Source organism: Melanotaenia boesemani, chromosome 19, assembly GCF_017639745.1.
Source record: "Melanotaenia boesemani isolate fMelBoe1 chromosome 19, fMelBoe1.pri, whole genome shotgun sequence".
Taxonomy (NCBI): Eukaryota; Metazoa; Chordata; class Actinopteri; order Atheriniformes; family Melanotaeniidae; genus Melanotaenia; species Melanotaenia boesemani.
In genome coordinates this window covers 27,257,398-27,272,339 of record NC_055700.1, presented here as the reverse complement: position 1 = coordinate 27,272,339, position 14,942 = coordinate 27,257,398, and the positions used below count along the sequence as shown (strand labels likewise).

At 38.9% G+C, this 14,942-nt stretch overlaps 1 protein-coding gene across 3 annotated transcripts in view; it reads left to right on the top strand.

Moving 5' to 3' along the window:
- LOC121629944 (WD repeat-containing protein 7) overlaps positions 1 to 14,942 on the top strand; it is a 165,461-nt gene that overhangs the window by 94,793 nt on the left and 55,726 nt on the right. For all 3 annotated transcript variants that reach the window (XM_041969889.1, XM_041969890.1, XM_041969888.1), the window contains one exon: positions 14,564 to 14,791. In XM_041969889.1, coding sequence (XP_041825823.1) covers positions 14,564 to 14,791 — 228 coding nt within the window. The remainder of the gene's footprint in view (positions 1 to 14,563; positions 14,792 to 14,942) is intronic.

The following is a 14,942-nucleotide window of genomic DNA, read 5'->3' as shown; positions in this document are numbered from 1 at the left end:
TTCTCCTGCTTTTCATTTGCTGGAATTGAAATCTCGTTTTTTCTGATAACTGTGATTTATTGGTGGACAAGAGGAGAATGTGACTAAGCTGCATCAGCTTTAATAAAAAGTAATTCCTCCTTTATGAAGACGGTGTGTGACAGAGGCCGTCCACCGTTTGCATTAGTTGAATTAACATCCAGTCATTTTTCAGAATGTGACAGCAGCAGAGTGGCGAAAATATTAAATGCATTAAAAACCCGTCAGATTGTAAATTAAACTGTGAAACAAACTCATAATTGATAATGGAGGATAAAATAGGACCTTGGGCTTTAAATATCACCTGAATATAACAAAAATGTGAGGTGAAGAAATGTTAATGTGATTGGGGGCAAATGTCACTACTATTGCTACGGTAATGTAAATTTGGGATCAAGAACAAAATAATTTAATATCTGACTATGTCCTCACCTGCCAATTTGCAGATTAATAATGATGGACTTAAAATAATTTGAATGTATTTTATATATATATATATATATATATATATATATATATATATATATATATATATATATATATATAAGTGTGTGTATTAGTGGTAAGATTTTAACACGTTAATTATGATTGGTTAATTACAAAAATATTAACTCATTTAATTGCAGTTTGCGTTCCAAACAAACGGTTTACGGTACACGGATTAAATTGATGCACACTTCAGAGCAAATCACGTTTTCTTCTTCTTAATGAGCAGCGCTTCCACCCCTCCCCCGTCCATTAGCTTACAGCTGCATTCGAAGCAGGAGGTCTTCACCTCAGCTCCATGACCAGACTGAATATGAAACCTGTAAAGCTGGCTGATCCTGCCTTGGTTTACTGTCAGATATAAATTTTTTGCTGTTAGGGACTTCATTTGGATATGTCTTAGGGCTGGGATATACTGGCTGTGAGCTCAAGCGTACACGTCAACATTCTGCTACGTTTGTGTTTATACTTGCTACAAACAACGGAAGCACAGCGCGGCAAAAATGCTCAATACAGGAGGTCACCACTAGGGGGAGTACACAGCACTTGGACTCTGAAATAATGAAAAGGTCAATCTACCGGTCACATTGTGTTTTCGGGGCATCAGTCCCCAAATTGCTTCCAATTTGTTGCCATCTGTTAAGGCACAAGTATTTATCACTGTTCATCGGATAGGAAAAATCCTACAGATGCAGGTAGTTGCGGACAAGGTCCAAGAGACGGTCTTCAAAACTATCCACCTTTGTGTTTACCTCAGATTTGTTGTGTTCATGCTCATGTGCGCATGAGCGCCTCTAGTGTTCAAGTCAGTATTGTAACTTGCGCATGGGACACGTTACCTCTCGTCAATGCAAGTGCCAGATGAATGCTAGAAACGCGTGTCCACATGATATGTATGCAGATGCGTTGCAAACAGCAATAACATCCCAGCCCTTATCCGTCAGGTACCAGTCATATTTCTGTGTCTGACACATACCTGACAGCACCTAAATCTCTGAACAAGGCTGAACAGGATATAAATTCAGGGGATTTGAGGATATTTTTTGGGTGCACTACCCACACATTTAGCTGTGTTGATCATTCCACAGAAGCACCATCCTTACAAGTTATACTTGGTAGTAAAGGTGATTAATCAGGCTTTCCAACCATGTTTAATAAAAATCAATAGGTGTCATTAAACGGGTGACATATTTGACCAGATCAAAGTTTTTGCACTACATTGATATTTAGTGTCAAATCTTTAACTCCATGTATTATATTTAAAACGTATAGTTTTCTGAGGCCTGTTGCAGGACTTTATGGTAAAAACTTTGCTCAGAGCCCTGTTGTATACTTTTCTTCTGCCCCCGGTGGATGCCTTTTTGCCTTACTATAATTCAGACATGCCACACAGTAATAAATGGTACATATATTGAAATTACTTTTTGTCTTATTACAATTTCATAAAGGGCCAAATCAAGACTTTAGATTCATAAAATCAGAATTTTCTGCCCATTATTCCTCAGGTCAGGCTTTAAAGGGTTAAATGTCATTATATTGCCACAGCTCATACACCAAGCAGCATTCAGGCACATCAGAAAAGTCATGAACTACTGTGTTTGTTGAGTTTTTGGTATATTTGCTCCTTCACAATTGCCAAACTCCATCGCCAGATTCATTGTCCCACCTGCCAGAAACAGTGCTCTGATTGGTTGTTCAGCTTGGCCAAAAGAAGTACACAGTGGCAGTGACAGGGAGCCAAGAGGTAACTCAAAAATGACAGTCTCTTGCCATTTATCATGTTTATTTCTCCAAAACAAGCAACACTTTTCACAACACTGTGGATATGTGGAGTGAAGAAACCATTTCACATCATGGTCAAACGTTATTTAAATCCTCCATATGTGTCGCTGATGATTGAGTTGGGTGTTGGTTTGTTAATCATAGAAACGTCTAGAATGTCAAGAAATGTCAAAGACTTTTTCCTCCATGACAGAAAGTGCAGGAGGAAAAAACCTTGACTCTGCTTCATCTCTTTTTCTTTCAAACTTTGTATCCAGTTGGTTTGTGGTTTGTCATGTGGGCGCCCCCTGACCCCCTCCCACGCAGTCTAATTGAAGTCCAGCGTTCCTGGTGAGCGCAGATAGCTCCTCTGTCTGTGTCTTAAGACGCTAAAATACACTTAACCTTCAGATGGACTCGGCCGGTTGGAAGGGCAGACACTGTTTCAGGACTCAAATCTTTTTTCTCTATCAACTTAATTGTGTTTTCAATTATTTCCCCAGATTTTCAGTCTCCCGACATTTGCTGTAAGGACAGTGTTCACCTCCGACTCCCCCCTCTCCATCCCTTGTTACACCAGTATTCCTTTGTTTCATGAAACTTCTTGAAATTTGAAGGCTCACTCAGACTGGAGGCTGAACTCAGATGCATTTATATATATATATATATATATGTATGTATATATATATATATATATATATATATATATATATATATATATGATTGTCTTTTCTCCCACAGCACTTCTATGTGGTTCACTTTCTCCTCCTGCCCTCCTGCAATTATTGATCACCCTCCCTCATTCCCTGGTGATTGGGTTTTACCAGTCTCCCATTGATTACCAATGGAGGCAGAACTGAGGTGCATGATGGGAAGCTGGTGGGGTTACAGCATAAGGAGGGAAGGATGGGAATGTTGTTGGTTCGAATATAATTATTTGATTTTTTTAAAAATGACATTTTTATACAATGCTTACAGACACTAATAAATAAATACATTTTAAAATGTTAATTTATTTACATTTTTATATAAAAAATGGAAAAGAGACGTTATTTTTACACTTACATTTAAGAAAAAGTTGTCAGCATCTTTATTATCTGTAAAATAGCATATTTAGTTTATTTATACCAAGAACAAACCATATTTCTTGTTTCCAGGTTAGCTTTAAAAGATATGTAAAGAAACTTTATTATTAGGATGAACTTATAAGTAATAATAATAAAAAACAAAAAAACATGTTCTTCATTTTTTTTACAACAGCAAAAATAAACCAAATTTAGAACATTTGTGAGTTATGAATAAACCACCACAACATGCTGCGCGTGGATGCATTTATTCCACACACACCTCGGTAAGCATTTATATCTCTTATTTTCCTTCGTCTTTATCTCCTCTTCAGCTCTTTTTCACATAGCTGTCCCTTTTCACCTTTAATCTTTTCCTCTATCCCTGCTCTCCTGCTTCCTCGGCCATCTTTCCTGTTTTTAGTCACTATTTTTCCTCCCATTACCTCTCTCCCTGTTCGTTTTCCTCCATCCTCACCTCTCATTCATCATCATTCGGTATTTTAAAAGATTTGAATCAATGTCCGTTCGTATATCAAATGCTGCAACATCAAGAAAATGTACTTTGATATAATTAAAGTTAACAAACATGTTTGTGATGTTAATTATTATTAGTGAAACCTCTTAAAGGTTACAGCTTTTCATCTGTTCAGTGACATTTCAGTTGTTTCTCATTTTTATGACATATCCATAATTTTCCTGTGATTACGTGAGTCTACAGCTTGTTGCATTACAGCGCTCTGCCCTTCTTTTAATAGATTCTTTCCTTTATGGATAATGTCATTTCAGCCAGAGCGCCGTTTTATCCTGATCCATTTCTTGTTTTTATGAAGATTTAGCTGAGCGGAGGCGAGTACAGCGGGGAGCTCCTCTGTCCCCCTCTTTAGTTTATTGGGTTATGTTTGGGAGTAGGTTGGCCAACAAATAGGATTTAGATGCAATGTCATTATAATAGATCTGCCAGTTGCGAGGGAAGCAGATCGATTAGGCTTCAAAAATCAATCAGTCCCTCCTCACACGGCGGAGAGGCAGCAGGTACGTGCTGACAGAAAGTGATGCTGCCTGCTCACCGTCCACTAAAAAACTCACATTTTACTCATTATTCAAGTTTTGGAAACTTGAAAGTGTTTGACAACTTCTGGATTATCCAAGAGGTTCATAAAAACCAGAGCTGGGCAACGTAGCGTGTTGTCACAGTAATACTAATCAGTTAGTGCAGGTGGTAATAATAATAATAATAATCAGAATCATAATTATGATTATTATTAGATGACATGTTAATGTTGTTTTTTCATTCTGTTAAAAAGTAGCTTAAAATGTTTGTAAATCAAAAGTTACCGAACTTTTATTCATATAGCAATAATTCACAGTTGCTGTTGAGTTTTCTGCATAACAGTGCGATTGATGGTGATTAAAAATGTATTCACAGAGCAGCACTATAAAAACTCAATATAAACACATCACTGACAAACTCCAGAACAGCTTCAAGAAAAGTAAAGAAATCTTTGTTGGGATTTGTAAAAGTATATTTTAGCCCTTTAGTTAACTAACAATGTGGTTTTAGCTGCTGGATCATTTGCTTACAAAAAATCAGATATGCCTGCAGTAATGGGAAACACTTATTTATCATTTAATGCTTATTTACACAAACAAACTCCAACAAAGACAAAAATACATAGGTACGTGCTGCGTAATAACCTATGAGGAAAGAAGAACTTAAACAAGCAAAACACTCTTAAAGTGAAAGGAAAACAAAACAATAGAACCCAGTTAGGCCTCAGCCCTGTTTAGTGGGATCCGGTCCCACACAGCAGCCTCCCAGGGACTGGTAGCTCAGAGGAAAGTAGATCAACTTCATTCAAACTAAATGAACACAAGGTGACCAAATAAGTTCATTTCGCTGGTGCAGCCAGCTAGTCAACCATTCTGTCAAAACCTTCTGATGGAAAATGTGTAGTACGAAGAAAAGTTCAAGTAAAATGGTTGATTACACAAATATTATTATTACCAGAGCTTTGTTCAGTGTTGGGCTGCCCATGCAGCCATCGCTGCGTTATTAAAAACAAGTATATTCTCAGCCTTAGAGGGAAAACTGTTGGCTGTTCAGTCAAACTATTTATCATTTATCTGAATTAAGAGTTACATTAATTTAACATAAGGCGTTACAGATAAAACCGTACCTGCAGGGAGGTAAAGAAATATCTTGATAAACAAGAGACATAAAAACAGAATCACACCTGTCTGTGGTGGTCGGCTACACGGTTCTTTACTCATCTTTTATTTTATTTACAGAAAAAGTAGAAGCTAAATTACATTGGTTCAATATTGTTAATTAAGAATTTGACTCAAGTTTGAATAAAATAGCTCCATTTAAGCAGCTTTTAATTATTTTGACCAGCAGCCATTGTGGTTGGTAGATTCCTAAAGTCAGCAGCCAATCAGAATTTCCACTAACCAAGTTTTATTTTGGAGAAAATTCAAGATTCACCATGTTTATTTGTCATAAATACATAATGCACGTACAACATGCAATGATATGTTAACTAATGCCACTACCTGGTACTCATGGGAAATGAAGCGTTGTTGATTCATCACCTGCTGGACTGTACGGGACTGGTGTGAGAAACTTTAAGAGGCTTTTTCTTAGCTTTGTTAAAATGTCCAGATCTTAGTCTGATCCCAGATCTGTGAGACCAAGACAATCCTCTGTTAACGTCCCGCTGCATGATATACCTTCAGAGCCCTGATGAAATCCATCCCTCTACACATCAGCGATGATTTCGAAGCACACGTGACCTACAGTTTTAGACAGGTTTGGAGTTTGTCTTGGTTTTCTCTCCTGTACCTGCACACGCCTCCCTGCCTTTCAATTTCCTTACTTTTACATTCTTTGGAAATCTGAACTTTTTAGTGATTCTGGTAGGAAGTTTATCTCTAATTCTGTTATCTACTGGACCAGTCTGGCCCAGGGGATGGATGCCATCTGTAATCCATTTATCAGAGCCGGCCGCTGGGCCTTCTTCCAAATGACAGCTGGCCTTTAGCAATCTCATTATAAAGAGCACCAGGATATAGTATGGAAATATAGGGAGCGGGAGCTCATGTGCTCTGACAAATGGACTGAGGAAGAAACATGGTGGAAAAAATGCAAAATGACACTTAGACCCATTTTCCCAAAGTCAAGAAAAAAAATCTACATGGAAAAAAATAGACTTTTAATCTTTTTTGACCAGATAATGAAGTTAATTTTATTCCAGGTTATGCAATTCAGGCCTGGCTCTAATTTAAATCTGAGGGAGTTCTCTCGAGGTGGGCTTTTAAGCAAAATAACTATAGTTTAGGTCAGTGGTTCTTAAACCTTTTTATTTTGAGCCCCCCATTTAACAACTGAGTGGTTAATAGTGTGATAAGTATTTAAAAAAACAAACAAACAAACAAACAAAAAAACTACGACATTAAAGTTTCCCTGTGGGATGAAGTATTTTTCATCCATCTTCTAAATGTAAGACTTCAAACTATCAGAATCTTCATGAATAAGGAGGATATAGTGGGTTTTGGTGGATTATATTCACAGCTGTGACAAAGCACCTTTATGCCGAAATTTAGCTTCTCTTATCAAGATGATACCAAAAATGATTTTTTATATGACATGAGTTCTAATTTTGTCGTTTATCCATCAATGCGTTCATTTTGACAGCTCTAATAAATATCCAAAATTTATTTCATAAATGTAGCCTATATATATTTTTTTTTATTAGTTATTTATTTATTTGCAATGATCTGATAACCCACTGCACCCCCGTTACCTTGTTCCTCCCAGTCTGAGAACCACTGGTTTAGGCTCACCATATAACCTTTCCTCATTTCTATACATTGTCCTTTCGAAAGCTCGTCAGCTGTTGCTCTCCAACTTTCTGAAGGTCTCTTAAAGTTTTTCTTTGAACATCGGCTGCTTTTTCAATATGTTTCCATCCAGTAGGGATTAGAGATTCAACTCTATTCAAAGATTCAGATCTTACGGTTCTCAAATGTCTCTTCATTTGGCATCACCCAGTCATGGATGGTTTGTATGTTGGTAAGCAACTTTATTCAGTGTTTTCATAAATGCCTTATTATTACAAAAACAAACAAAACCACAGTAATTTATGAACAACTCAACACAGAACCACAGCAAACAAATTAAAAACATAATGTGGTTTTTACTCATTTCTTCGCTCTTTTCCAAAATGCTTCTGTATTCTGTAAATCTGGCTTTGTCTCTCTGTCTCCCTGGTATGTATCACTGCACTTGCTGTCTTTGAAGCATCTACCTCCTTCCTTCTTCACACAATGGTATGATCCTAGTCTGTCCTTGCATGTGATTGGCTACATGTGCCTGTTGAAATAAAGCCTCTACCTGCCTGGTTTATCAGCAGAGCCGAGCAGGAGAGGGTGAAGGTTTGGCTCTTCTCGTTCGCTTGTACAGCTTGTTTGTGAGAAACTCATTAGACCATTTTCAGAGGAATATTTGTGCACTTATCAACGAGGTGATTCCCAAAAGATTCCCGAAGAGCTTTTAGCTGAAAACTTGGCATAGCCTCAGGTAGGGATGTCACAATGACTAAATTTCACAATTAAGTCTTAAATTAAGTAATAAATGCAGTATTAAATGAATTCATGTATTAAATACACAACTGAGAATTAAATGCCATAATTAATTAATCATATCCCTAAATATCATCCCTTTCCATAAAAGATTATGTCGGAATCATATCTGCAGATCGGGGAAACTTTTGCATGGAACTAAAACAAAATTATATCCGGATGTTGCTGCTCGTGTTGTGGACGTCTACAGACATCTGTAATAATGTTGGGGTTTGGGGTTTATGGGAGTACCTGATTGGCAACCCCCAGCATAACCATGATCTCAAACTCTCATTAACATCACATCGAAACAGAAAAACATACAAACACACACACACAACGGGGCACTACCAGTTACAGATCAAATAACCTTTCAAGAACCCAGATCAAATTATTCAAGCATGAAATGGTATTTTTACAGTGACAAGGGGATTCCCTAAGACCTGTTAGCCAAAAACATGGTAAATCTTAGCATGGTGTGTCCTTAAAGTTTGATTAAACTGAACACTCCTAAGAAATTGAAACAAATCCAGCAAAGACCTGATGCTGGACCTGAGACATGCATCTGGACTTTTAGTTGACCCATGTGACCACGTTAGCCAAACCCTCATCAGAAGGAAGGGAAATGGGGAGAAAAGGCTGAGGTACGCCACAAAGCACAAAAACTGGACTGAAGATCAGTTACAACAGGTCTGATGGAGCCTGGACCTCAATATTTCTGAGGCAGCGTGAGATCATCTCGATAAAAACCTGAATGAAAGGTAGCCAACATAAAAAAGAGAGCTTTGGAAAGTCTCTCAAGAACTGTAGAAAATTTTTCCTGAAGACTCCTTAAATAATTTCCAAGAAAACTTTTACTACCACTGCCCAGATTTTTGGTTTTCCTGGTGACATAAAAAAATCAGGGGTGGCCCAAGACTTTTGCACAGCTCTGTACCTGAAAGCTCTGTCAGATTGATTGGTCAGCCTCATCGATGACTCAGCAACTGATCTGATCTAGAATCAGATAAATGCTCTAACAGCTGACCTCTCCGTGATCGTGTGTGCAGTGTATAAGCTGCTAAAACCACTTCCTCTGGTTGTGTTAATGAGGTGAGGCGGGCAGCAGCTAACTTAAGTGTGCTTTAACTGGAGCCTGAAGCTCCATCATCGCAGGAGACTGACTGCGCAGACTGTTTACACGTTGGTTAATGACTGCTTTTACTCACTGACTGGAATCCATCGTGGATCCCGCCCCATCTCTGATGCTTCTCGGATGCATTTACACAGTCAGCTGTTTTCAGATCAAATAGCTGTCCATTTGTCCTGGCCTAGCAGCCGCTCTCATGCTCTGCATGAGATAATATCTGCATTTTCTACGCTCTTAGAGCAGCCGATAAGCAAGAAAGCCGACTTACAGCATGAAAAATCAACTGTAACAGTGATGTTTGCATAATTCCACATCATTAGCATCAGCATTTTTCACTCACTCACCCGGTGGGAGAGGCAGTGTGGTGTTTATATACACTCACCAGAGACTGAAGATCTCCAGATTTACCACAAATTGTGAGAGATCATTAAAATTATTAAAGAAAAGTTGCTCAAAGATTGGAAGGAACCTGCACATTTCTATCTCTACAGTGCACAATTTTAACAAATGACTGGAGGAGTATGAAGAGACGTTATTGCATAAAGGGAAAAGGAGCAAGTCTAAGTTAGAAACCTGTGATCTTTAATCCCTCATATGGCACTGCATCAAGAAGTAGTTCATCAATAGTTTGTGAAAACACATAAGCATAGGGTTACTGTGGGAAACCTCTGTCAAGCTCTAAAAAATAGAGTTAAGTTGTTCAGATGGCTTCTTTGGGCTTGGAGGCATCTGCAATAAACCTTCACACAGTTGAAATGTGGACTGTGTTCTGACTAATCAGTGTCCCAGATCTTTACCGGAAGAAATGGACACTTTTGCTCCAGACCATCGATTAAATTGAGCATCCAGTCAAAAAACAGGCTACGTGACAACAGCTTAATGCAGAAAAGTTGTACTGGACTGAGATCTGGTGACTGTGGAGGCCACTGGGGTCCAGTGTTGTCATGTTCTAGAAAGCAGGTGGAGATGATCTGAGCTTTGTGACGTGGTGAATTATCCTGCTGGAAGTAGCATCAGAAGATGCATCCCTAACACCAACCTCACCATCTGAATGTGGAACTGAAATGGAGACTCATCAGACCAGCAACGTTTCTCCATCTTCTATTTTCCAGCGATGGTGAGTGTGTGTGAATTGTAGCCTCAGTTTCCTGTTCTTAGCTGACAGGAGGCACCCGGTGTGGTCTTCTGCTGCTGTCGCCCATCTGCTTCAACGTTGAATGGGTTGTGTGTTCAGAGATGCTGTTCTGCAGACCTTGGTAGGAACCAGTGCTTATTTGACTTCCTGTTGTCTTTCCATCATCTCCAACCAGTCTGCCCATTCTCCTCTGACCTCTGACATCAACCAGACATTTTGCTCCAGACAAGTGCTGCTCCCTGGATATTTTCTCATCTTCATTCCCTTCCTTCCTCATTCTGATGCTTAATTTGAACTTCAGGTTGTTTTGACCATGTCTGCATGACTAAATTCAGAAATGCTGCCATGTGATTGGCTGATTAGATAACTAAATTGCTTCTTAAACAAAGCTTAGAGATCCAGCAACTCAACAGCTGCTCATCATGTCTGTAGTCTGTTCTTTTACTCCTCACCTGCTTCGTCAAGGTTCATGCGACACTAATAAATCCAAGAGGAAGTAAACGCAGCAGTGACCACTCCTCTTTCCCTGTCACTCTGTTCTTCACCCCAAGGGTGCGCTCAGTCATGCCTTCCTTATGGATGTGTGCAGGTACTTGTTGTGTGTTGGAAGCAAGCATACAAATCTATAATAATGGTGAGCTTGCTCACCCAGAGAGAGAGAGAGAGAGAGAAAAGAAATTGGATGGTGGAGGTGATGGGAGAGTGTGTGTGGCTGCAAACACACACAGTGTATTAATGTAGTCCTTATTGGGCCTTTGATCCGAAGTGTGTAAGGAGCTCTCATCTCCTACTGTGATGCTCACTTTTATGACACTTTCTCTCTGTCTGTCTCTCTGTCTTTCTCTACTCGATCTGCAGCAGAAGCAGCTCCCCACTGAGTCGACCCTGTCACACACCCCCTCACAAAGGAGGTTATTTCGGGGTTGCCTCGGTGAACACAATAAAAGGACACGCCCACACACACACACAAAAAAAGCGCCACAGTTGCACGTGTCAAAAATCCTGTGAGCACAACCGTCTGTGTTCAAATGAGTTTCCACTGTGACTAAAGGCTTTCAGCATGACAATGAGACGTGCGCCTGTGTGTGTAGTTTGTAATGATTAATACCAGGACAATAGACGTGTGCCTGGTCAGTTGTTATCAGCTCACTGGAGACTCACAGGCCTGCTGCTTTCTTTCAACACAAAAAGAAAGAAACGAAACAGAAAATAAGCTCTATATCTTCAGATCCTAAACATTAAACTTCTGATTTTTTTTTTAACCCTTATGGCGTCTTTTGAAATTTTTGGCCATTTTCTCACCTTTTTTTTTTTTTTTTTCTTTTGTTTCCCTGTCTTTTACTTCTGGATATTTTGGATGTGTTGCAGCTAGCGGCACATATTTTAGCAATATATATATATATATATATATATATGCTATATATATTTTTTTTTATTTTATATATATATATATGTATATAAAATAAAAAAAATATATATATAATTTTATATATATATATAAAAATTGGGATTTATAGCAGTTTTTTTTATGCATGCACATTTTTGCTAAGAGGGTTCCCAATGGGAGGATGTGACACTACATAAGAAATACAAATGCAGTCAAATAAATTTTTTTGACATATTCAAAACACTAATCACCCGTAAATACTATTGAAATACAACTTTTTCTTTTAATTTACTAGGGGGGGGGGGTGATATCGGCCTATAGCTGCTCATGAGGGATGAGTGATTTTTTCTTTTTCAGTAGTGGCTTGATGATGGCTACTTTTAGGGTCTGTGGGAAGACAGCTGAAAGCAGAGATGTGTTTACAATCTGTAAGATATCTAAGCCCATGCATCCTGAAACATTCTTATAAACCTGGTTGGCAGGGCATCAAGACAGCAAGTGGTGGTTTTCACATGGCCAACAATCTCATCCAGGTTTTTAGAACTAATTGGATGTCTCTGAGTGGAGTGGACACAGGGACATATGTCCTGCCCCTGGCATCGAAGCACTGACTGATTTTCTGAATTTGGTCAGTAAAGAAGGAAGCAACCTCATTACAATGCAAGATCATCTTGCATTTCTCAGCTCCAGATTATAAATCCTAAGTCTCTCTCTTTATAGATCTCATAGTGAACCTGCAACTTTATTTTCTGCCACCTGCGTTCAGCTTTTCCAGATTCTGGTTTTTCAGCTCTTACCAGCATGGCATTTTTCCATGGAACTCTCTTTTTTGGCAGTGATCACTTTCCTCTTGATGAGAACAATGACATTAATAAATGTTTGTAATTTTACCATTAAAATTTGAATCATGATTTTAATTTTGTCTCTCACATCTGATACCATATCCTTGGAAAAGCACAGTACTTTTGTACTTTTCCACACATGTTTTTTTTTCCACACCAAAGTCACCAACAATCAGAGTCTGAGGCCCAGCCGTTTGCTTTTCTTGTTGCCTTTAACTTTCTGAGTTGTTCTTTGGTCTGACCCTGTTGTGTAGGGAGGTTTCATCTTGGTCATCAGATGTAGATTCAGAGTCCTGCAGCAGTGGAACAAACCTGTTCTGTATTTGTATGTTTGGTTGGTGAGGAGACTTGTTGTTAGTTTTCCTTTTGATAACTGGCCATGACTGTGTCTTGCTAGGGAGCGGGGTTGAGGGGGTACTTGGTCTGGCTTTGGCTTTGCACCAAGAACATTCCCGGGAGGACTGTCACTGAAAGAGTCCACTGTCCTCCTGTTTCTTTCCAGCCAGGTTTGTGTTAATTAGCTGTGTGTTAACTGTGTTTATTAATGGCAAAGTTTCCATAAAATCCCTTCACTTCCATATTCACTTCGACACATTGAATATTTGTTTCCAGCATGATGAGCTTCTGTAGAAGTTTGTAATAGTCATCTGTAGAGAGGCAGGAATCTTGCAGCTAGTTAGTTAGTTGCTTTAGCTCCATAAGGCTTCTGCCATTTGTAGACCACGCTGACGTAACATCAACAAAATTGTAAAAGTCTTAAAAAATAGTAGTATCCAATAAAATCTACCACAAAATACAGTCTCTGTGATTAATGAGTATCCAGGAGCCATTGCCCATAAATTTCTTGAGTTGAAAAATAAGAATATTGGCAGAAAATTGTAACTAGATGGCAGAGCGAAGCAGAAAAGCATCAGCAGGGAACAGAAGCAGGGAAAAAAAATCACAGCATGGACTCAGCAACCGTTCCAGAAATCATTGTCTGAACTCTTCACCATGGACTCCATAAATGCAGGTTCAAGCTTGTTACATACCTGCAAAAAACGAGAACTTTGTTCTTGTTCTTGATGCTGCAAAAAAGTTCATATTGGTCCAGTCTATTCACCTATATTCAAAGAGAAACTTTGTCCATGGCAGGGTGGGGTTGTGCATGCGGTAGTATTTGTGTCTTTAATTCCAACGTGTTGTATACATTTATGTATTTTTCACCACCTCCATCAGCTGTTCATTAAAACTTTCCATTAAGCCTTGTATCAGCGAAAATACGGAAGTTGCAACTTTCCGCTTCCTTCTTTTCCACGTTAATCACGCCCACCTCAGATGTCTGACCAATCACACAATACGTCTCAGAGCCCCACAAGAATAAAGTTCTGCTTGGCTGATGTGTCGAGAACAAGCCGCAAAATGTCCCCATTCACGTCCGCAATAGCGAAATGAAGTCATTTTGTTCTTGTGGCCTCAAGAACAAGAAATACGTTCTCGCTTCTCACAGAGTCTATAACAGCTCTTAAAGCTCTTATTGACTAGAGCCCCCTGTGCAGGGTGCTATCCTATAGTTTTCACTGAAAGTAATGTGGTTTTCTTTTAAGAGAAGATAATCATTTACATTTTCTACTGTGTTTCAGGTAAATTTACTCTGACACAGTAACACATATCTTGATTCTGACACTTCTGTAGTAATCTCACATGTCTCAGCTTTCTTTTTAGACCAAGATTAAACATACAGCCCTTGTAGTGAAGATATACTTAATTTATTTTGGGTAGGTCATTTAGGACAGAAAACAAAAACTAGGCCTCTTGCCATTTCTGAACATGACCCAGAAACATTGCTGTCTTCTCTGATTCAAAGCTCATTTAAAAAGGTCAAAGGCAAAGTGAAAAACAATTATGCTTAAAAGTAATTATTTTACTTTTTGAAAAGAAACTCACAAAACTTTCTTTCAAAACAACTTTTTCCAGGAAATATTGAAGCATCTCACAGTCTTCATCTGTGAGTTGTTAAGTTTTCATAAGTCAAGTTTGAAAGCAGATCAAACCAAGTAACCAGGACAGGCACTAATAAATCACAGGGATCCACAACAACATGCTAACGCACATTTTTCTTTTCTGTATCTCCACCAGGTTGTCTGTCCAACCTTCCACCAAATGCCAAAAAGATCTCCAACTCCTATGAGGAACGTCGCAAACAGGCCACAGCCATCGTGTTGCTGGGAGTCATCGGGGCCGAATTCGGCGCCGAAATCGAACCCCCGAAAGGTTCGGGGCGAGCTCGCACCGGCGGACAGGCGCCCGAAGGTTTTGGACTAACAAGTGGAGGGTCATCAAACTACTCACTGGCCAGACACACATGTAAGTACAGAGAGAGCTGGTACCATGCACTGCAGTGAAGACATCTGAATTAATGTCTGAAAGTAAGATTTTTATTTTGTTTATTTTTTAGAAATATAACTCTTCTTCCACTGACTCAGAGTTTCTGAAACGGTCCTTTATCTTCATCACA